Source organism: Neodiprion virginianus, chromosome 7, assembly GCF_021901495.1.
Source record: "Neodiprion virginianus isolate iyNeoVirg1 chromosome 7, iyNeoVirg1.1, whole genome shotgun sequence".
Classification (NCBI taxonomy): Eukaryota; Metazoa; Arthropoda; class Insecta; order Hymenoptera; family Diprionidae; genus Neodiprion; species Neodiprion virginianus.
Genome location: NC_060883.1, coordinates 23,700,757 through 23,725,152, shown reverse-complemented (window position 1 = coordinate 23,725,152; position 24,396 = coordinate 23,700,757). Strand labels below are relative to the sequence as shown.

Genomic DNA, 24,396 nt, shown 5'->3' with positions numbered 1-24,396 from the left:
GGGCCGAGGAAACAGACTGATTTTATTCACGCAGTGGCAGACCAGCTGCGTGACTGGAAGCACAAAAAATCTCTCCGAATCAGTCCGCGTAATCAGTATTTTTGAAAATCCCTGTCGGGCTAGAAGTCGGTGTCCTTATCGCAACGAAACGTTGAATAAAAATTTAATCTTTTCAAAGTTCAGAACGATTTTGGAAATCATTTCCACCTTCTCCTCTGGTATAATCTGTATATGTAACTGGGGAAAAAAGAGCCCGAGACGAAGGGCTAAGCGAGGATCGAATTGAGATCCCGACGAGTTTTCATCAGCAATTTTCCGCCGCAATGCAATTGCCGTGGTTTTAGGAAAACCCGGGATGAGAAATGACGAGGAAAACACTTGTGCAAAGTGGTTGGCACAGTATTTAGGAGAGTTTCGCCGTGTGTAACAATAACAATGACAACAATAACAGCAAGAACTGGGCTCAGTGCACTGCGGTGGCACAGTGAAAACGGTAATGGTCTGTTGCGGCTATCCTGAGCTCACTTTTACGCTCCGCTTTGCCCCGACCGACCCTGACTCTCCTCTCCTCTCCTCTCTTTTTCGTTTGTTCTGCCGGTGCGTGAGCGAAACGAAAGAGAAAGAGAGAGAGAGGATGATAAAGGGGGAAAAAGCAACAGAGCAGCATGAAAAAAGCGGAATAAAAGAAAAAGCGAGCAGAAACTCGGAGACTCGACTCACAAAGCCAGCTTTGCTACCGGCCGCCGCCTTTCTCCATTATTAAATTGTGTGTGTATTCTCGGTGGTGGTTCCTCACTGTATAGACACCGACTTTACCCACCTGCACCACTAGTCGAATCTTATTTGTTATATCCAGGATGCAATGCACTTGGTACCTGTTTCATTGGCGTCAGGGGTTTTCTCGTCGCTGCTGGGAATACGCGTTCGAGATGAGAGAAAATGAAATGAAAAAGAACGACAGAAATTTCTGAGGAAATTTGAAAATCAGGTGACGACCTAGGCTTACGCGCACAATATGTGATGTTGCGTAAGAGATGTTCGTTTTCTTTACATTCAAAATGCGATCGGCCTTGAAGGGTTATACCTATATTATAGCCAGGAGGCCGTGAAAAAGCGATTTTTCAAGAATTTTTTATCGAGAGATATTTCAATTTGTTATTATAAAAATTAATATACATGGTGGGGTAACATTGAACTTCGTTCGGAGATTTTTTATTTGTAAAAAGAAACGAGTCTTTGCAAACGTGCGCGTAACTTGGAGAATATCTCGCGGATCAACGTGAAACTTTCCGTGCACGTACTTGAATAGATGTACATTACGAAAATGAAATAATAAAAACACAATTTCTGAAAAATCCCGACCAAGGACAACTCCTTAAGTGGTCCTTTCGCGACGAAATAATAAATACACCATTGGTTTTTAATTGCTTATTTTATTTATAACGCATTGGTATTTGTTCGAGATAATCGTTTGTTTGCCATATGGCCAAAGTGTTTCCTAGTTTTTTGTATTTTTGTTCTTGCCAAATGGATCATGTGTAACCCAAGTTACGTTCAACAAATATTGTAGCGCTACCGCCAAAGGGCTGAAACGTCAACATCTATGGATATTATTTATGATTGAACTCGAATGCCAAAAAAAAAAAAAAAAATCTCTCGAATCCAATAATCCTTTATCATTTTGCCACTCACAGTCTACTGATACTTTGATCCTCTTGCTCACTGTTGGTGGAACCCCGTTGCTCGCTATGCAGAGGTAGGCGCCCATGTCTAGCCTCGAGATTCTGGCCATTTCCAAGGTGTCTCCTTCCCATTCGGACACTGGAATCAAATTCCGAATACGAAATTAGCCTGATGCATCGATTATCTCGCGAAATGGACGAACGGGGTCCCGGATGGCAACCGCTAATTTTCGAACAAGCCCAATTATACGCTACGAATTATACATATTGCACGCGGAACAGTATAACAATTGGCAGGGTTGCGATAAGTGCTGGTAAGGTTAAAGAGATCGACCGAAAAACGACATTTTAACCCTTTCGGTCACGCGATCCAATTCTTTCTTGAAACAGAAGTGCAATTATACGTTTCTCGTGTAATATTTCGACGCTGAATGCGAGTCTACCGTAAAAAATTGAATAAAACTAAAAACAATCCCTAAATCGGGTGAAAACGTGGCTAATTATCAACTTGTTGTCAACAGTGTTCTTCAATGAGATTTATATGAATATTTATTTTTTGAGACAGTACGATCTTAGGCCGAGAATAAGTGCGACCCCTAATACTATCTATACGGACCTCTAAGGAAGATGAAAACTACCCCTAAGTATTAGATTTTATAAATCTAACGTTCGTTCTGAGATCTCTGTTTGTCAACCAAAGAATTCCAAGCGTTTTTAGTATACGTTTGTTATCAAACTTCTCCGCTAACGAATAAAATTCACGAAAATACCTCTTTTTTCCATGTGTTTATTTATAACAATTATGGATTCACAAAAAATACCAATTATTCCAAAGTTTGATTATTTTTCTCTATGGAATATAAAAGAAATGATAAAAAAAAAAAAAGTGAAAGTATGGGTTCCACTATAATAGCTTCTGTGATCGAAGGGGTTAATCGAGCGGCGAAGTGAATTTGAGAAGCACCTTCCTTACCGACGAGGTTTTTGCTTATCGATATCTTCGATCCGTCGTCCCGTTTCCAGCGTATGCTCGGCGGTGGACTTCCGGTCGCCTTGCAAGTCAGACTGACGTTGGCACCTTCTCTGACTATGGCGTCCGATGAACTCAAGGAGTCGTCGATGTTCGGTGGTACTGAAAACACACAACCATACGCGGTGATTAACAAGTTCGATACGTATGCGGCGATCGGACAGCGAAGATTCGTGCGAGAGGGGAAGAGAGTGCAGAGTGGAGGAAAGGCGAGGCAAGCAAGCACAAGGCTCGCCGATTCGCTGTTCCTCGTGCAAATCGATGTCACGCGGGGGAAGAAAGTCAGAGCCGAGACCCCGAGAGAGATAAAAAGGTGAAAAAGACAAGGGAGAGGAAAGGGAAATTTCCGTGAGAATCGAATAAAATTACAGAGGTAGAAAGAAAACGGAACGAGGGCCGGGGGAATCACCGATAAGGCGGTGGAAATCCCCGTTAAAAACTCGTAATCACTCGTGATAAGAGCGCCAGGCGTCCGGAAAAAATGTCTTCGATTCCTCCGCGCCCTCCGCGCCCTCGATTCTTCCACGGTGAAACACCGGAGGGTGAGAATGGTAGGGTGAAAATTGCCTTTACGGATGCAGCCGCCCCACTTAAGTCGCGGACAAGAATTCACCCTCCGGAGGGGAAATGTAACCGCTGTTCCGTAACAGCCCCCCGGCTCCTGGTTCCCATCCCTTAAGCCTGCGGGGTCCACTTCGTTATGACAATTACAACCGGGGGTTGGCGGTGCCTGGACTGAAATTGCGCGGTCGTCTTTCGCCTTTGTGGAGCTAATGTGTGAGTAGCCAAAGTATGACTGAAGCTTTTCGTCCTCGGACAAGGATCGCGCGTGTTCGTTCAGTCGGCCGTTCTTGACTTGCCGATTCTCTGTTTTCACAGAAAAAGGAAATGATGGTAATCATACCGAAAATTAAATGTTGACTTTTCACGAGATCTGTATATTTTCAAGTTTAGATAATCACCTCCGATCATTTTTAGATGTACGTCTGTGATACATTTTTTTGTCCAACGATATCTCGAGAACGAGTTAACGGATTTCAATGATTTTGGTTTCAATCGACGCGGCTTTTCCGAACTTAGAACTGATTAGACTTTGGATTTGATAGTTTCAGCGCTATTTCAATTATTTAAATAACAAAATTCCTACGATTCAGGATGGATGAATGGATTGAAATGAAAATTGATACAGTGAGGTTTTTTTTTGGGTCGCTAATCATGAACCCAAGGTCAGAGTCCAAAAATTTGTAATTCTGGATCCACTACAGTGGTTCAAAATAAAAAAAGTCGTCATATTCTCGTGTAATATGGTATCCGAGGGCTTTAAAATAAATTTGCAGTGCTGTGTGAGAACGGTAAGTTCGAGGGTTGGCTGATGGCCAGCCTAAAGCCGTTTGTCCGTTGTTGTTGATAGAGCGGAGAGAATCGCGGCAACTTTTTGGCTGCTTCGTCGTTGATCGCGACGTTTTCGTTTCACAGCTTCATCGCTCCCTGTATAATGCATGGTGTGCATGGCCGTGTAGCGTTCATGGTCTGAGCGTATCGACGCGGAGTACGTACTGCACAGCTGGTTCGAAATTGCACCGACGACTAAAAACCTTTTCCACGGGTCGTCGATGCGACTGTGTCGCGCACGAGCCTTTCATTTCCATAAACGGGGAAAATCGTGAAGAGCATTTGTTTGTTCGTTCGTTATTCCCGCATGCAACCTCCATTCTGCCTCGACGTTGTTGTGGACGTATAACGTTATATGCTAACACTCAGTGTGCTAACACTCTCTATTTTTTCGTCCTTTGGCGATTTTTTTTTACGTCAGTCGTATACTTGCTTCTTTTTTCCGAGGATATAACGCTTCGTCGAATTACGACAGCTTCAATTCCGTATCCACTGGCGTTTGTTCTTCTATTTTTATAAATTACTTTTATCCGTTCTGATACCTGTACCGATTGGTGGGTGGAAGATAATACGTGGAAGGATCAGTTTTTTGGAATGGCCGATATATCGAAATCTCAAACATACGAAAATAAAATAACGAAAGACGAATTGTTCGAAATAACGATTTTTAAAAGTGGCACCGATTAGTAGTTACTCTAATCGATCAATACCGGAAATTGAGATTTCAAATTTACTTCAGAATTTTTCATACCAAACTGCTGGTCGCAAAAAAAAGCGTCAATAAAAAATTTTTTTTTTAATTTGAATTATCACTGTCTGAAATATTATTTGATATGCTATTTGCGGGGCACCAAATTTTCCTAAAACCTGGTCAAATTCAGGGAAATCCAATCGAACGATTCAAAATTTTTTTACCTTTGTCAACAGTGGGGTTTTCATTACAGCAAAAAATGTGGCACCTCTAGTATTGATATGATATTATGGGCTTTTAACGTGTGGTACGTGCGTTGAACATAGGAAAAATGCATGAGAAATGCATGACAATTCGCAAGCGTTGGAAAGCAGACGGGTATTTTTATTGAATTTAAAATAGTCCATTATGTAACAAGGGAATAAAGTCGACGATTAATCCTCACGACCTCATATTTCCCGCAAATCCGTTAAGACGGAATAATATGCTGCTTTCGTCCCGCTTTTCAGGTTAAAAAAAAGTCAATATTACGGCTGAGTCGTGAGTAAAAAAATTATTTTAAGGTGTTTTGCCCCATGGGAGTATATACGAAATTCGATAATGACCCTGTACTAATGACCACCCTAACGTATACGTAATTTACGCATGTATTTGAATGCGTAGGCGTTACGCCTGCTACCGTAACGCTCACGAACCTCGTTGAGTCCTGGGTGCCAAAGGGCACCTTTGCCTTATCCGCATAGTCGCGATACGGAAGGATATGCGAGTCCTGCACGATGCCCATACGCACCTTTATACATGCGTTATTATACGCGGATAGCGTTCCACGGTCTCTACATATTCATACGTGTCGGCCCTCTTTAAAATTCAACCACCGACAGCGAAGCTGCCTGCGATACGTTGAACTGGGAGTGAACGAGCCGACCTCCTCCATCCCAAAACATCCCATCCCATCCCATCTCATCCCCCACTTGTTGTGTTTGCTCTCTAACTGAACGGTGCTTCCGTGTGTAATGTGTCTCTACTCTGTACCGTAGGTGTAGGCGTTGTCTACGTCCATCTGTGAGTGCATTATTATACGCGTATGGGTTGTAACCCGTATAATAATGTCGAACAAGCGAATATAGTGGATGAAAAAGACTGGCGTCGGAGCTTTGTTATTTCTAAAAGTTTTTTTTCTTTCTTTTCCCCCAAGCAGCAAGACGAGGCAAGAATAGAGTATTATTCAACTTTCTCAGGAATGCTATATTATAGCAATAAAAGTTTTGATTTAGGGAAAACATTGTACACGTAATATCGTAGATAGGACGTCAGCGAATCTAAACACCATACGGCAGATATGAGACAGTGATATATCATTTTTGAAACGGAAAACCGTGTCATGGTTGAAATAAAAATCTTTTCAACTGCCAAATCTCCGAGGGATTTGCGTGAATTTAGTGAAATTGAATCATACAGGAAACTGAGACGCGACGGGATCTATCATTCGGATAAAAGTTGCCGATCCCTCCAGCGAAACCGGAAAAGGAGAGCGGTTTATTATATATTCGTTAAGGAGGGGGAGGTATAGCTTATGCCTATTTTTAGGATTTTTTTTTTAAAGAAAATGAAAATGTAGAGCAATTTGATTTTGGAGACTTTATTATTTATAGTTTCAAGAACATTTTAGAATGTTTTCATTGAAATTGGGAACTCAAGGGCTTTTGCAATAGCCCATCTCCTGACGTCACTATCCAACTTGTAACAGTTAGGAACAATTTTTTGAGTTAAAAACATCTTTTCGGGTCAGAGTTTGCCAATATATACAATTAGGAACAAAAACTTTTTGAGCTCGAGTCGATAAACAAGTTTTAAATATTGCGTCATCGCGATATCAGACATGAGATCAGATTTCAGAAAATTCTGCTCAAAGTGCTTTCATTTTCTTTAAAAAAAAACATCTCCCAAAAATAGGGATGATATCAAACCTCCCTTAAATACGCATCCCTGTATCTAGCGTATATGGTATACATCGTGTATAAATGCATATTTACAACTGTTTCTATGTGGCGAATACATATACATACAACTCTATGTATACATGGATCGTTACGCTGCAGGCTGGTGCGGATGATGCATTATTCAGACATGGACGGCCACCGCGTGTTGTGGCGCGTTAACTTGTCCTAAACTCTGGTATACAAGCGAAAGGTGGCCTCTGGGTTCGGGATAGACGACGCGGGGGAGGATCGAGGATCGACGGGGTCGCGGATGAGATTTCGGACCGAAAGCTGAGTCGAATCCCGCCCCCCGCCGAGCTGGAGATAGACAAGTTATTGCGCCGCATACCATGCGGAGGGATTTCCGCAGCGTTTATTTTTTCTCTTTTTTCTATTTTCTTTTTCATTTTCATTCTCCGTCACTCTCTCTCGCTCCCGTGTTTTCTCTCTTCACTTTTCATCTACTTTATCCTATCCTTCGTTCGTTCGTTCGTTCCGTCGTTCCGCGTTTCGTACTTTCTTTTTTTTTTTTTTATTTTATTCCCCCCCTCCCCTCTTCTTATTCCGAATCACTCGTTGAATAGCATCTCTGAATCGTAATTGGCCACTTGACGTCGTGAATAGGGAAAAGAGGGTGAAAGGAAGGAAGGCAGGCAGAACTGGGATGGAAGACGGGACGCCGTCGGGGGGACGGGACAGAAGCCAGACCCCACTTTTCGTCACAACTAAGTTCCCTCTGCTACATCCACTCTCGTCTTTCTCTTCCTCTTACTCCCCTGCAACGATGCTTTTCGGTTTCGCTGCAGTGCATCATGAACTCGTTTGTTTGATGCACGGGGTGACAGGGATCCTATCGGTGAACTTGAAAACCACGACGTAAGTTTACCAGTTGTCGACACGTTTAGACCCAATTATTTTCCTTTTTATTTTCCAAACTTATAAATCGATTGCGCAAATTGTCAATTTTTCGATGACTGAAACCAGCTACTACAGGGTTAAACACTACAAGTTTTTTTTTTTCTGGTTATTTTAGAAGCAAGGTTCAAACTGATACAACTAACCAAAAGTAGTCTATAATTGGGACAGGGTCGATAACTGGTACACTTTACCTCGTTGCAGTTCGTCGGGCGAAGAAGACGCCGAAAGAGACTTGTATAATTTTATTCTCAAAGTGGAAAATGTGTACGCCCGTGTATCGGGCAGTGATTTAGAGAACGTGGTTTTGGTACAATCTCATATGGTTATTGTAACGAATAGAGTTGTAAATTTTAAAAGAAGCGATTTCACCCGCGCTCCCGTTTTATGGCGACACTTTACTTATACACCCCGTAGGGTAAATCTGCTTCTGCTGGGTATAAGAAGAGGAGGTGGAAATACTCGCCTCGCGAGTATATCTTCAAGATCGTCTTCATTCGAGTTATTTTTCTTATCCCTCCTCCTGACCTCGCAGACTCCCTCAAAACTCACGCAAGCACACGCCCACCCGCCCACATAAGGACAACGACGAAAAGTCTTGCTGTAATCATTCTTTGATTTCTTTTTTGCTTTACGCTTTGTTTGCCTTTTTGAATAATTCATAGTGTCACGCCCCGGCGCCGCACCGTGTTGCTACTGTACATACAACACAGGCGTCAGGGAAAAAGTGTGTCGATTCCTTCGGTGTTACAGGATACCCGTGTAGGTACCTTGTGTACCACAGTAATACATACAATGATGTGTACCGTTGATTTTTCTCTCACGACAGTCTTTACATCGTAAGCTGCAGTCTCACTTTAGACTAACAACAACGACAACACAGGTTCGCAAAATAATATTTTATTTCAGCCGTATGGGATTTTTTTTGGTAAATATTACGATTTCGAGCGTGCTGAATCCGAAAATGACTTCCATTTCCCTCCATCGCGTAAAGTATTTGTGCAAAATACAAGGTGTTGGTATAAAAAAAAAGCACAACGACAATGAAAAAATGACCATTTTATTACAATGTACTTAACAATATTTCTCATAAAATTAAACAAACAATTTCTATATGAATTTCAATTGCCATTCCGTTTTCATTCTTTCTGCCTATGAAACCTTTTCTTCTTCTCTTTGATAATTCTCCGAACACGCTTACGCTTTCAATTTTCTCTTTCCTTGTTTGTATTTATTCTCAAGTCTCACTCTAATACACATCAAATGATTTCATCCATATGAAACTTTTTGAGTATTTTGTGCAGGAAAGCCTGAACCACAATTTGCTAATTTCAACGTCAGCAAACGCCTCGCCGATCATCCGATGATGTCACGTCATGGTTCCTAGGCCCTACCTTGAATCCGACCATCACCTTTCCATCAGCTCTCTCACCTACGCCTAGACGTGAGTTATGACGGTTCGGTATTATGTGTCGAGTCCCCGGTGGATCCTCCGCGTCTACGTTATCGTCGCGTCGTGTTGTACAAGGTCGTTTATGTGTACGAAGGTCTGCCCGCGTATTTGTGCCTTTCGCGCTGGTGGGGTGGTGGAGGGAAACAGTCCCGCGGAAACAATTAATCTAGACCTCTGATTACTCCTCCTCCCCACCCGACCCCCTCCCCTCACCCCTACCACCTCTCACGGCTTCCCAACCCTGCAAACCACCCCCACCACCCCCGCCACCGTCGAGATGTCAAAACTCGAGATATTAATATGTTCTCCCGACTGGCAGGGGCACGTACCCTCTTCTGATTAAATTATTGTTGTCTCGTCTTTTGGCCGGCAGATGAGACGCCCGCGTCTTTTGTTCTCCCTCCTCCTCCTTCTCCACCTCCTCCGTTCTACTCCGCGAGTTCCTTCTTTCCCTGCCGATGCCTACCTACCTTTATCTCTCTTCCTCTTCCTCGTCACGTGGGTGTCTCGCTCTGTTTATTTAATGTTACATTTTCTTTTCTTCCTTTGTTTTCTTTCCCTTCGAAATCTGCTACATAGCCGCTGTCTTTCTCACTCTCGTTAAAATTGGATCGTTGCGATTCCATTTTTCTTTTACCGCCACGCGAAACCAAAGCACGCGGGGCGGAAGGGATCTTGATCGGAACGGCGATGAGGAACCATGTATAGGATGTAACTCATTCTTCACTTACCTACGACGTGGAGGTAGCCGAACTGCGTCTTCGCCGTGACCGTGTTTATCTGGCACATGTACCTTCCCATGTCCTCCTGGTGGACGTCGCTTATGTGCAAAAACCAGGTACGGTGTTTGTCGTGCGTTACCGAAATACGCGGGTTCCTCGTTATCACGTGATTGTGCACCGTCAGTATCGCGCTCTGTTCGAAGTGCATCCAAGCAACCTGGAATCATAAGAATACGTGGTGGTACACTTTATATGATCCATGTGAAGGGAACGTGGGATTATACAACATCCCTTTTTCTGATGGGGGGGGGGGGGGGGGGGGGGTGAGTGAAATGGTCGAAAAACCCCTTGAATTACAGCGAGGAAAAATATCTTTTCTCAAAAGACGAAATATCTTCTGAAGAAACTAATGGCGCCGAGAGTTGACTCGGGTTTGAAGAGATCACGGTTTCGAGATCACAGGCACGTGTAGCTTACCGCTGATATCCTATAAGACGGTATGATTGAGGTGCAAGTGAAAAAAGGAACGTGTTAGATGGAAGAAAGGACGGAGGAAGGGATGGAGGTGGATGGTCGTTCGAAGCGATTTCTCTATACCCCTAAGTAAGATTAAGAGATTGGCTGGCCGGATGAGGCGTTGCGTTCCGTTTCGCGGATAGACGGGGGGGTTAAACTTTTCGGACTCAGCAGGGGCGTCGGGATCACGGCAGAGGGATGGGAAATACTGCCGAGTATATATCGTGGCCAAAAAGTGTTTGGTAGAAGTTTGAGAATTCAGGACGACTGCAGGATACGGAATACTCGAGCTATGAAATATTTATGTTTTCCTGTTTCAAAGGAGAGTTCCTGATCTCGTTCGCCAAGCAACGCCAGCGGCGGCGGCGGCGGCAGCGGCAGCGGCGGCAAAAGTCCCCGGAGAAATACGGTTAGGGGGCGGAGGGGAGGGAGGGCTGCAAGAGAAACGGAGATATCGAGAACTGGATAGAGAAGAAGAAGAGAGAAGAAGCAGGGATGGAGAATCTCCGGCTCTTCGTTCGCGGTCACGACTGACTTCTGCGCTTTGTATATATGAACAAGTAAAGAGGGAACGAGAAAGGGATGAAAACTGGGTGCAAAACGTACCTATATACCAGATGTAAGGGGGATGAACTTAGATGCGGGAAAAGTGGCGTTGCAGGGTCGATGCACCCGGTTCAACGGGGGCATCAGAGTAAATTATCGGGCAAGATCTGTGCGGTGGTGCAGCCACGGCACCCTCCGAGGCTTAGGGGTTGTTTCCGCGTTCCTATGGGGGTGAGGGGGTGTATTTCTGCGCGTGCATCGCGCGGTAAGGTAAAGCAAGAGGTATAACGCTCTCTTCTATAATTCGGCTGCAGCAGTGCCCTGATGGAAGGGGGTTGCAAGGAGGGGCTAAACTGGGCCATAGACCACCCCCCGCGGCATTGATTCTTCGGCCCCGCGGAGAGTTACAGTTTTGTTTACTACGAAGACCGGGCGGCCGAACGAGAGAAGAACCTCGGGGAGAAACTCGGGGGTGGAGGAGGAACGTCGCCGGCCAGTCTAGCTCCGGGATGCGAGAAGGTTGCGGCTCGGTATCGCGTCGCCACGCGTTTCACCCCCGCCGCCCCCCCCCTCCCTCACATATGCCTGACGGGATAGGCGGGCGTGTTCCTCCACTACCGCACACGAATCCCCTTGGAGAGGAAACCGGGGGTGGGATTGCCGGGTTAAACGCGTTACACCACTTAGTCCTGTCGGGCTGTCGCGTTTCGCCCCCGTTGCTTGTTCCTCCCTCCCTGCACTTCCATCTTTCTCTGTCTATTTTCATCTCTCTCTCTCTCTCTCTCGCCCGGCAGTCGTTCGATTTTCTCGGTTAAGTTCCCGCTGCGTTACTGTCTTTCTTCTTTTCATTTTTGTTTTCCACTTTTTTTTGGCCCCCTTTTTCGTAAGATGTTTTCACGAAATATACAGTCCTTGTACGGTGTGACGGATAGATCGTTTTCCGAATTCAACCCTGTACGTGCAACGTTTCAAAATCGCGTCGAGTGACTGATGTATTTTTCAGTTCAAAGTATATGTTTCAGGTCAAAAAAAAGCAAACAAAAAACAAATCTACCTCATCAGCACCTACTCTGAAATTTCGAAAACACACCCCACCGCTCACAATCAGGCTACATTCAAAGCTCGTCTCCCTGATCGTAACGCATGTGTAATTAGGGGTAGTTTGGATCGCGACAAGACAGGATTAATTGATGTGGAGGGTTGAGGTTGTGTTATCGTTGTTCTTGCCCTTTTAGGCAGACCGTTTTCTTCGTGTTTCGCCGTCATCGGGATCCTGAAACCAGGTCCCGTGTAACACTGTCCTCGGTTCCTCTCCCACTAGTCAACATGTTTTTACACCCCGAGTGCCTAGCGACGATGTCGACGGGAAGGGGGGAGGGAGGGGGTAGACCTGCAAACAAGCTGATTTAATTTAAAAATCATTCGCTAAGTGCTTCGCCATCCCTGAAGTCTCATCCCCACCACCACCCCCTCTCCCTATCCTCTGGCCGCTTTCTCCTCGGGGAGAATTCACAAATACATCCTTACGGCGGAGTACGCTGACACATATGCGCGCGTGTGTGTGTGTATACGTATACGGACCTGAATTTATCTCTTTATCTTTCTCCCTGACGAGAACAAACACCGCCTAACTACCCTCCCGACTTTTTATACGACCGAAATACCTACCTGACAAACTTGTTACCGGGATTAATTATTTTTTATATCACCGTGTACGTATCTATATTGCGTATATTGTACATACGTATACGTACGAGTATACTATACATATCGTCTCTTTGTCGCAAATTGCGATGCAACGGATTTCACACGATTTATGCACGCGTAGGTACATACGATTCCTATATATAATGTCGTGTACATGTACGTTGACTTGATTTATATTCACTAATTCTTTGTTCCTTTTTTTATTTATTTATTTATTTTTTTTTTCTTATTACTCTTATTTTATTCAAGTTTTGCTTCAATTCGTCCCTCGCATTTTTCATTTCCTTCGGCGAATATATCTGCGTGTAGCCGCGTATCCCGATTCTCGTATTCAGCGGGACGCCGGGATCCTCCGGGCAGCGAAGGATTCAACTGAGAACAATCCCGCCATTAAACCCCGGCTCTCTATTATATCTCTGAGCATCAATTGACGCTGCGGGGGCGTTGAGCCACCACTGCTGTCAAAGGGCCGATTCGTTAACCAATTTACCGGCTATCCACCCTTTGACTTCCTTCAAGGAAGGATCCGCGCACGGCTTACAAAGGTCTCAAAGGCTGGAGCAGGGTCCAATTGCTCTCAAGAATTCGAAATCTATCGTTCATTCTTCGAGAAATTATATACAAACTGTACAATCTGGTATTAATTGCTTGATCGATTTCTACCAGTCTGTAATCGTTTTGGGAAAATATTTATTGCCCCAGGGTAAAGAAACCCCATCTCTCTCTCTCCCTCTCTCTCTGGTAACCCTGAAACGATATACGTTAAAGTCTCGGAAAGTCGTTTTCCCGTCGCTGCGCGACGACTCGTGTTGTCTTCTTGCTTGCTGGCGTCGTTTCTTGACGGCGGGTCACGTTCCCCGTTTCCGGGAGTGTATTAAATAATGAAACTTCTTTGGAACGCGTTTTATATAGAAGAGAAAAAATATAGCCGATACACAGTAGTTGCCTAGGGTTCGGAAAATGAAATAAGAGATAGAACCTGTGACCGCGTAGCTAACAATAAAACAAAAAAAAAAACAAACAGAAATTTATTATCGCAATTTGTATTCACAAAAATAGTCGGATAATTACAAATATACATTAACTTAAGTAAATCATCATCTAATTTAACTATTTGTTAAATGTTTATAAATTTATTATAATTTTTTGAGGATTGTTCATAAGCGAACTTGAATCTAAATCTTCATATTTTTACAGTAGTCGGTAAGTTGTTTTTCTATTTTCATTTCTTTGTTACTCCAATCCTACAAACTAGGTAACTTGTTTACCTCTGTTAGGGTTTGCTAATATTCATGACGTTAACGTAAACTTTTGAAATTCAATAAATAAATAAATATTATCGGTTTCATCCTTACTATACCTACAAAGCACATTTGTCTCTGTGACGAGGCAAAGAAGGGTTGACAATCGAGAGAACTTTCGCCATCGGTCCGTTTTTCTTTGTTACTTTCCGTTATTATTTTCTACAATGAGACAAGTTTAAAAAAGGGTTTCTCCCGGGGCGCACCTGATAAAGTCAATGAATTTAAATCGACAGTATATATACATCGAGGGTTAACCCGGTGACCAAACCAAGCTTCGGTTAACCCGACAGAGAAACGGGGACATCCCTGAACAGCTGTCGCCTTTCGGCTTGAGTCAGGTCGCGGGGTTCCGCAAGGCTGGCTGGTAAGCGGAGTATGAAAACCGCCTTGCAATTTTCTACAAAGTAATTTGCGGGAATTTTCGCGACGCGACTTTGGGTGATTTGAAAATTGAGTCAAAGGCCGGTGGCCACGGGTTTGAATATGCATAGATGCGGTTCTTTTTTTTTTTTTTTCGTTGTACCTAATTCGTTTCGCGCCCTGATGCGTGGGAGGCTTTTGCATTTTAATACAAATATTATAACACCAGCGGCCGGGTTTGGAAAATATCTCTGAAAAGCATCGCGTGTATAAAACCTTGGTATATAAACCGAGTACGCGCATTTGTAACATAAAGCGAACCATGAATCCGGACGAATCTGTCCGCGGATTACGACGAGAGCAGTCCACGAGCCTCGGCTTTGGATCCGGCAATAAAACATCGGCCGATATCTCCTTCTCTTTCTCTCTCTCTCGGCTCTCTTTCTCGCCGCCCGCTTTGCCAATCGGTCAGCAGCAGGGGTTGACTTTATCTCCCTTTTTGGAACTCGGCATCTGCTCCTGGTTCCGCTCCTCGTCCTCATTCTCCTCCTCCGAAGACGCGGCGGAACTTTGCTTTCCCAGTCGCGGCACGCGCTACGTAATTGCGAGGGTGGTGGGGCAGGGCCGGGGGTTGAGGCGCTCATTAAACCTCCCCGACTACCCACACGGCATACGGGATCGGCCAATAAAATCATCCCTTGATCGTCCGGGCTTTAGGTGATGGAACAAATAATGGTTGGACATATTGCGCGCGGGGTGCGGGAAGCTCGATTGAAACAAAACGCCATTGAACGCGACGAGACCGGGGAACGAGATAAACAATAGACGGCTGACGGACGACGGACGACACGCCCGGCTCTTTTTCCTCTCTCTCTCTCTCTCTCTCTCTCTCCCTCTTCATCCCCCTCCTCGCTAAACACCCGAATCCCGGTGACGTCCCTTGAGTAGGAAGTTGCTTTTATTAGTTCGACGCGTCGCGACTCGCAGCGCAGTAAGTCGCGTTCATGAGAAAAGTAGGGAAGGAGGCCGAGTTGGTCCAAGAAAGAGCAAGGAGGAGAGCTTCGAGTGTGTGGAACAAGGGGTAAAATTCCCAGTAGATCACTGTCACGCTGCGAGAAGCCAATATAAATACCTCGACGCCTTGTAGATATATAGTATATTTGGTACACCAATAGTGCAGTGTTCCTCTCTTTTCACTTCGATTTTATTGCCCTATCCTCATCCAGTCCCCACCGTCGTTCGTATTGAGAATCGGACTGCAGCAGCGGAGAGTTTTCACTCAGCCTCAATTAAAAGTCAAGTTCCAAGCTCCGGCGTCGAGCTCGCAATTTTTTACATCCCTCGACGCAGCACAATCCCGGACATTTCTCCAGCGAGTGCTGCACTACAGACGTGTCTGTACATCCTGGAATTCTCTTCTTCATTATTTGTCTCTGAGACACTCTGAGCCTTATATTCTGTAGATTGGCGCCTCTACTTTCACACCCGGAGACGGAATAAAGAGAATAAGCTGGGCAGAAATATTTATAGACCCTCCAGATGCCTTCGTCGATGGGTATACCAAAGTGGAATATATGTATATCTTCGTGTACGTGTACGCTTTGGCGAAAAGCTCAGCTTACAACTGCAACATTTCGCTCTCTCTCTTGCTTATTTCGATTTTATTCTCTCTTCGGATCTTCGTCAGCTTGAAATTCAAATTGTGGGTGGGAAGAATAAGAGACAAAAAATTGTCACTTCTTGTTTCTTTTCGTTTTTTTTTCGTCTCTTTTACTTATAAATAGACGCTACACGCGTATAGAGAGAGAGAGAGAGTTTCTTGGAACTCCCTGGGTCAGTTCAGCGGTCGAGACGGGCCACGAGGTCGAGTCCCGAAGTAGCCAGCGTCAGCTGGTCGGCAGGGTTAGCGGTGCAGGCTGTCGCTTACAACTTTACCAATATCCAGGAGTAACGGACACAGGGATGATGGCAGAAAGGACAGTGGCTGCGGAAGGCGAGGAACCAACAAGCCTCGTCGAAAATAAAACGTGGATATGATACTTACACGTGGCGCACGCGTCAACTTTGCAACTTTGACGCTCCAAGTTACTTACTAAATATCGACTTTAACATCCGAGAATTCGGTTCTTGAAATTCAATGGGATCCAGCCCGCGGTCGAACGCTGAGAAATCTTGTTTCGATACCACGAATTTATGAATGAAATTCCAAAGTTTTATAACCATGCTGTAGCCGATGCATAGACGCGCACGACGGATCCAAGATCGTCGATTTCGGATGGACCAATACCGAGATATCACAGTTTCAACGACAAGAATAGCGCGAGCTTGCGCGACTCAGCTGCTCGCTAAAATCGTAATACCTTGAGAAAGACGCGAGCAGAATCGAAAAGCCAGGACTCGTTGGACTCGCCTCGACGTCGACGATCACGTGTTCATTGGTGAAATGCTGCATTTATTTTGTCCGTTGCATATCAGGAAGCTCTGGTCTGGTTATATTCAACGAATAGCGTAGCTTGCGCGACTAACCAGCTAAAATCGTAACATCTTGGGAACGGCGTGAGCAAAATCGAAGAGCCAGGGCTCGTTGGATTGGCCTCGACATCGACGATCACGTGGCTGTTGGTAAAATGCTGCATTTTACCCGATGCATATCGGAAATATATGGTTTGGTTCCATTCAACTTTTCACGCCATTTCACCGAGATGTGCGCGATGATGCCACGGAATTATAACACCGTGACATGAGCAAGTACGCGCAGCGTGTGAATTACGTTCCATAACCTGCAAAAACAGCAGAGTGTAGGTAGGTGAATATGGGAGAAAGAAAACGGCGTTGCGAGTTCGCGTCGCGACGCGTCGTCGCGTCGCCAGCAGGATGGTGTATTTTTATATCCCGAGGTGGGGAATAAATTTCGTCCGGAATACCGCGCGCGACGAGAGAGCCGCGGTGTTGGCTGGCTCTGGTGCAGAACAGGAGAGCGCGGTGGGCAAAGTGAAAGCTAAAAGCGTTCGTAGGTATTTAGGATTGATAGCGGGTTGGTCACAGTAATTTATCGCCCCTCTTCCTCCCCTCGACTTGCGCCGCTGCCTCCCGGCCTCCCTTTCGCCTCCCAGGATTTCGATTACTTTGGAGTGCCTCGCGCGAATCGCCCGCTTTCTCATACTCCGTCCGATCATTCGCCCACCAAAACGAGATCGCGTCCAAAACACACACTCCAAGCTCCCGAGACGGGCCCCGCCCCTCCCTCTCCGCCCTCGTCTCATCCACGTGTCGTTCGCGACTCGATCAACACCGGCCAGCAACAATCAGGAACTCTGATTGATTCTGGTTCGCCGCTTCTTTCCGAATAGGTACGGAGTTGTGCACCGTGCTGCAGCAGCTGTGGTCACGGTGCGTTGATCCAACCAAAATCGATCAGAGAAGGAAATTCAATCGGCGTTGAGTTGTAGGTGAAGGACGACTCGACGTCGTTTTGACGAATCGCGCTTTCAGCGGGACGGGAAGATTTTTTTTCCTCCGATATTCGAGCATCTCAACAGAAGGTAATCTTTGAGGAACTGTAGAGTTGGAAGAATTGACATATTTCTTACAGCACATTTTCATCTTCACTCACGTCTTTGGTATACCGTACAATTTAGAGTGGTCCTTGAAAAAGTCATTTTTGAATTTCACGATTCAATTCCAAATAATTCAGCAACGATTCCCTTATTTTTTCACTTTTTTATTTCAATTCTAACCCGTGCCCGCAAGATGTTGGATTTCCTCATTTAACCCTTTCGGGGACACAATAAATCCACCGAACGAATTTTGGCTGAAATTCGATGTAGGGGGTATCTTGGATCGTTCATTACGAATCTGAACTCGAAATTTGTAAATTCAAAATGACGGATCCAATATGGTGGGCCAAAATTTAAAAAATTACTTGATTTCGATAAAATTCGGTACTCGGGATTCTGGAGGTCACTGACTTTGGTCCACTGTATTGAATCCGCGGTTTTGAATTTTGAAACTTCGAGTCCAGATCGTACTGAGCAACCCAGGAAACCCCCCCCGTTGACCGGATTTTATCGAAACCAGTTTGGTAGATTGAATGTGTCCCTAATATGGTTGAAAGGGGAAATCCACCCTCTTGCGAGCACAAGTTAGGGTTGATATAAAAAAAATTTTGAACTGATTTAACGAGTGAACTAATAGAAATTAAAAAATTACCTTTTAAGAACCACCCTGGTATACATACATAATATAACGTAAGATACAATCACGCAAACGAGTGTCAGAATTTCGACAAGGCGTCGTAAATGGATCCCCGTGTTTCGCGTAAAAAATATTTTCACATCGACGTACGACGAATGATTGTGTCGTGTGTCGTTTCAGGGGTGGAATGAGGGTTATATAGCGAACTCGCGCGGGTGAGTGAAAAGATTTAATTAAAAAGTTAACCCCTAATTAAGAGGCGGGTACTCCACCCGGTCGCGATGGGTTATCGACGAGAGAGAGGGAGAGAGAAAAAGTGAAAGAGAGGGAGAGATCGGCCGTATTTCGATTAGAGACGACCTAGGGAACTGGTCCGTCGAGCTCTTGGGGGGGTAAATGCCGGGCATTTAATGCTAGGCATCGGGCGAAGCGGCAGTGTCGCGGGAAGCGGCGGGGTTAACGCAATCAGCATTCCCGGTTTAATGAGCCCCTGTATCTGCAGCCGGCGTTCCTCCTCGCACTCTCGGCTTTCATCTTCCTCCTACCCTCGGCCACTCTCCTTGCTTTCTCCTCGCTTTCTCCTCGCTTTCTCCTCGCCCGGTAGCCACCGCAAGAGGGACATAAGCCTCGGGCCTGACAGCCGGGACGACGGGGTAATTGCTACCCTTTCAAAACAGACACCCTTCGCAACGCTCCGGCTGCACTGACGCTCTGTAGGTACAGGTATGCCCGCACCTACAAGAATGCTCTTTGCTCTTCGTGGATTCCCACGGTGCACTTTACACGTCGCTTGTTTCGCGAACAACTCGGATGTATGTCACTTGTTATTCTTTTTCGCCGATAATTAGCGTAATCGCAGATACACTGATGATTTTTTTTTTTTTGGCTGAAAGGTTCAGGGACGATCAGGATTACGGAGGGTACAGATTTCGAAAGATATTTAATAACCGTAAATTTTTATTCACGAGTTAAAATAAATCGAAGGTATATTTTATCCTCAAGACAAGGCTCCGACGCGAAACTGTGACCTTTGACCAGCTACGTGTTATATTTCCAAAAACGGAGGATCGATCTTGTCCTAATTTCTTGGCCGTAGCGATTACGCCGAAAGAGAGAAGATAACGCGGAAAAATTGTCGAATGGGAAAAGAAGAAAAGAGGAAAAGAGACGAACTCGATAACGAATGTTACCGTTTATACTCGATAGTGCGAGACACAATCTTCCTCGCAAGTATATGTATATACAGCGTTAACAACTCTGATAACGGTTGTTTTCGTCAGTCGGAGCTTTCGGCGTTTACGTTCGCGGTGAGTGATGATAAAAGTTGGAAAACGGGCAGAGGCTGACATCCGACCCGATTCGAAGGAGAGACGAGCGTTTTACTTAGCCAAATACGCAAGCTCTCAAGGTCTTTTTTAATTAAATTCAAATCCTCTCGCTTGATCAAAAGCTCGGAACTTCTTGCCGAGGAGGCTTGGCGGCGGTGCCTTCGTGGTTCTTCGGCGTACCTGCGGTTGCAACTTCTTAGAAATAACGCGATATTTCTCTCACGATCTTCCTCCTCGCCTATCAGGTTAATAACACAAAATTACTCGTGCATACAACTGTATCTACCAATCTACGGAGCGAAGTGTAGATCAAAGAAATACGACTGGAAGCAGATTCTGAACTACGAACTAGACGGCGATACTCGACAGCGGTAAACTCGACTACCTACGTAAGAACGTACCTACAGTGGATTCAGCGTAACGCGCTTTCACCGTGCGCAGCTCGACTATCCGATAAATAACACAACGTTGTACACACGCACCGGGAGGTATACTTCAAAGGAAGCCCGACGTCTCGGGACAACGAAGCAGCCACGCGAAGATACTGCACACTGCAGGCGAACTTGACGGCTGAAGTAATATTGCGCGGTGTGCACGATGGAGATGGAATTGTTGAAGAAACAGAATATATTTCATTGGCGCGCTCATTCGCTTCAATCTAGTATCCCTTGTTCCAAAGACGATGAATTTGATTCAACAATGTCGATTTAGGTAGTCTGTCAAAATGATTTAGTCGAGCGAATTCCTTGATTCGACGAAAGCCTTTCTTGTCGCGATCGAGTGAAGTATTGATTCGAGTGTACCTTTCAACCGTTGAAGTCTTGATTCGACGAAACATGAATTAAAACAAGCTCAATTCGTTTTGCTAGAACATTTCACATTCTTAAAACAAAACGACAGAGGTGCGTTCAATCAAATTTTTAGTCATCTCAATCACACATTTTCTTCATAAGAGATTCACATTTATACCAAGGAATTCACGCTGTGTTATCTTGAATAAATTCATAGTCAGCATGATCGAAGTCTTGATTCGATGCTACGTCAAGTTGTCACAAGTATTTCGACAGACAAAAGTGTTTTGTTGAATCAAGCACGTATCGTGTTCGCCGGATTTGACAACAGCATTCAATTGAGTCAAACGAATATCACTTGACTCAAACAATCCTTTCCCTCCGTGTAGGCAACGGCATGTAGCGCACAAGGGCGCATCCTAGGCTGGGTTCACGTATACCTATACGGTAGATATCGTGTACATGCAGGCCAAGAATGGAACGACGATGTTACATTCAGCGATCCGGGCGATCTGGGGAGCTTAAGCCCGTGGCAAAAAAAAAAAAACGGCAGAAAAGGTACAACAAACGGTGCGCGAAAGCGTTGATCACAATTTTCTCTCGAACATGTCTACCAGGAGGAATCCGATTCCCACTGAAAGTGCTGAAAAGTGTTTCGACGTGTCGCATGTCGGGTGGATATAATCGACTGGCTAAGCTTCCGCGGGACGAACGCAGCTGTCCGAAATCGGAACAAGCAAGAAGATTTACTGAAAGCTCAAAGGATCATGATCGGAAAGCCACGTTTCGTCCTCTTTATTTTTGGTGAAAATTTTATCCGGTACGGTGCGAGAGGAGTGGCAGGAGTCGAAACACCTTCCTCAGGATCTGCGTCGAGACCGCGGAAGGGAGAGCAGATGACATTCATTTTCCCGTCCATTGAACGCGGATGGCTGATGGGTGCTCGGCGAGAAGCGGAAGAGGGCGACAAGCGTCTTCTCTCCGCACCGGTGAACGACCTCCACGGTATGAGGTCTCGGGGTCCTTTTGACTCCAACTCACACCCTGAGGCTAGTCCTCGTGTCGCGGTGATCTCGCGGTGAAATTTCATCCTTGCATCGGGTACGTGACTCGGGAGAAAACACTCGTGTGGACCTGATGAATATCGAAGGGAAAAGAAAGGCAAGCGAGAGGGGAGGGAGGAGAAGGAGGAGGAGGAGGAGGAGCTTGACACCTGACACCTGTCGGTCCCACTCGCGGAACTTGCGTCTGAGGATCCGGTCGGTGAACGAAGTTTTCTTCGAAATTCTCGTGTAGCGGAGACGCCATCGATCAGAGGACAAATCTCGGGGGGAAGAGGGACTCGTGAGAAATCAGGGAGGCGTGCGTAATCATAGGGTGAAATATTAAACACGGACGGTGAACTTTTATTAAAAATCCCTTGCAGCTACACGAAGGAGGAAAGAAGAAAGAGGCGGGAGAGAGATAGAGAGGAAAGAGAAAATGATGGATATGTCTCTTTCGCGAGCGTCTCGCGAGACGAGAGAAAGAGAGAGAGAAAGCGAAAGCCGTCCGGGGCCGAAGGGGGGGGGGGGGGGGGTAGAAAAGAAACGAGACGGTCGACGAGAACTAAAAAGCAAAGAATCCTGGAGACAGAAGTCCGATTAATCCACTTTCTCTCTCTCGCTCTTTACTTCCAAGCTGCCCCGAAACCCTGGCTAACTAACTCGAATTGCTACATAGGATAATTTCAGGATCGGAGTGCCATGAGGGAAGAACCGCCGTCGATGCTGTTCAATTTGGCAAAATTTCAGGTACAGACACTCGTTACGAAGGACGATAGGCAGAGTGTTACAAGCGGTTTTCCGTCCATCCACTTCGTTGATTAAACAATAACCCGCGGTGGTTGGAAAAGATCGAAGGAATTGTTACAAAGGTTCGAAAACACGAGAAGGAAGAATTGGCGACAGCTCGTTGGACTTTGTCCCCCTACATCCGAGTTGGCAGTTAAATTCGGATGAGGGGAGAGCCTCGCCCCACCATTAAAATGATAAAACAATGTTTGCGGTGGTAAGTGGCACTAAAGCTGCCGCTTGCCTAACCCCCAAACCGCAGGACGTCGCGCCGCCTTCAACGGAAGGAAGGAAGGGGCGGTTCAACGCTGAGAAGACCGTCTTGCTTGTAACCTCTTGGCTTAGACTCTTAGGCGCTCGGCACTCGTTCGACGCTGTACTTGGAAACTCCATTTGTCCTAACGGAGCTGGGAGGCGATTCTGAAGAGACGACTTGGCCGTGCCGCCGAGCTGTAATCAAGAAATCGTTGACAGCTGAGGGTGGATCGCAGATCGAGGACGTCGACGAGATGCGCGCCGGTCCACCCTTCCAGTCTCGACTGGGAAAAGTTCAACGTCGGAAGTCCTAACGTGCAGCTCTCTTTGTCCCGTTTCCTCTCATTCTACGCTCCTCAAGTCCCTCTTTCACCTCGAGGAGGGAACCGTTCGAGGGGTCGCACGCCCTTCTGTATAACAACGTTTGTAAAACGGGAATCCCACGGGACCGCGGCCGCGGCGGAAGTGGAGGTGGAGGTGGAGGCTCGAAAGACTCCCGGGGAATCACCTCTCAAAGGAAATGGAAATGGAAATACTTAAGACTTCCTCCGCCTCCTCCTCCTCCTCCTCCTCTTTACTTCGCTCTTCTTTCAGATCCTCGACAAGGTCTCATCGAAACTACGCAAAGTCTTGTACTCGGATTGTCGGAAGGCCCGTCGTGTTTCCTCCGTGGTTTTAGCAGCGTCAAAAATCGGGGTGTTTGCGGCTTCGCCGGGGTCGCCGTTGCCGCAGCTTTGGCAAACACTCTTTCTCCTCGAGTTACTCCAGAAAGACAGACGGACTCGAGTTACACGCGATTCTCCGGACAAACGTCGCAATAATTTCGAGCCTCAAGGGTGGACCGAGCTTTTACTCCCTTTCGGAGTTGGATTTCCCACCCCTCGCGATATTCTGTCCTCCGATCGAAACGACTGGATGCTACCACTCGGCCGGGGGTGGCGGAGATGCGGTGGTTGCTCGCTCAGGGTGGTTGTTTCGATCCCTCGCTAGTAGCTTACGAAGAGAGGAGAAGAGAGGGATGTGCGTCTGCCGTGCACGCCGCCGCCGACTAACATCTTAATAATACAACCCGCTACAAACACCCTCTACTTCATTACCCATTCCTGTCTACGCGAAAGCGAATTCAAGGGTTAACGAACCTCCCGCCGTTGGTAGCGTCTTCCATACTTCTACTCACTCTCAAACAACTTTGATAGAGAGATTTTACATTTTCAACACAATATGTACACTGGCGTATTATGCGAGCATGACCGCAGCTGGTTTTTTGTTTGTTTTTTTATAATTTGAAATCGCGTATGCCAAATGACGCTTCGCGATCAGGGATATGACGATGCTTGTATAAGTATGTCAAGTTGGCAAACTTGATCAGGTATGTCTTACACGCTGATCAGCTTAAGTTACCTCCAGACTTAATACCGCGCCTCTCCACACCTACTTGGTTTCATCATCTTTCCTGTATCGCGTATTTTCTTTATCTTCCTTCTGTCGCCTCGTGCTCATAGGTACCAGAAACTTCATCAACTCACTGATCCGTACCAATCACTATATCCCATACGCTGAACTGCAGATTACTTTCAACTTTTTCTTCTTCCTCATCTGTGGGAAAGTGTACGGAAGAAAAAGACGAAGAAGAAGAAAGCTGGAAGAATATTTTTTTCATAGAAAGAAACTCTTTTACTTGTTGCAAAATAAAGTCCAA

The 24,396-nt window shown here is 45.7% G+C and overlaps 1 protein-coding gene and 1 long non-coding RNA gene across 4 annotated transcripts in view; one reads left to right on the top strand and one right to left on the bottom strand.

The window, feature by feature from the left end:
- LOC124309521 (neurotrimin-like) overlaps positions 1-24,396 on the bottom strand; it is a 114,118-nt gene that overhangs the window by 47,505 nt on the left and 42,217 nt on the right. For 2 of the 3 annotated variants that reach the window (XM_046773193.1, XM_046773196.1), the window contains exons 3-5: positions 9,874-10,081; positions 2,647-2,814; positions 1,693-1,821 (exon numbers count right to left, since the gene is read on the bottom strand). In XM_046773193.1, the coding sequence (XP_046629149.1) occupies positions 1,693-1,821; positions 2,647-2,814; positions 9,874-10,081 (505 nt within the window). The remainder of the gene's footprint in view (positions 1-1,692; positions 1,822-2,646; positions 2,815-9,873; positions 10,082-24,396) is intronic. The other variant, XM_046773195.1, reaches the window with a different exon arrangement.
- Positions 1-24,396, top strand: part of LOC124309523 (uncharacterized) — a 100,799-nt gene that overhangs the window by 63,434 nt on the left and 12,969 nt on the right. The gene's annotated exons all lie outside the window — the stretch shown is intronic.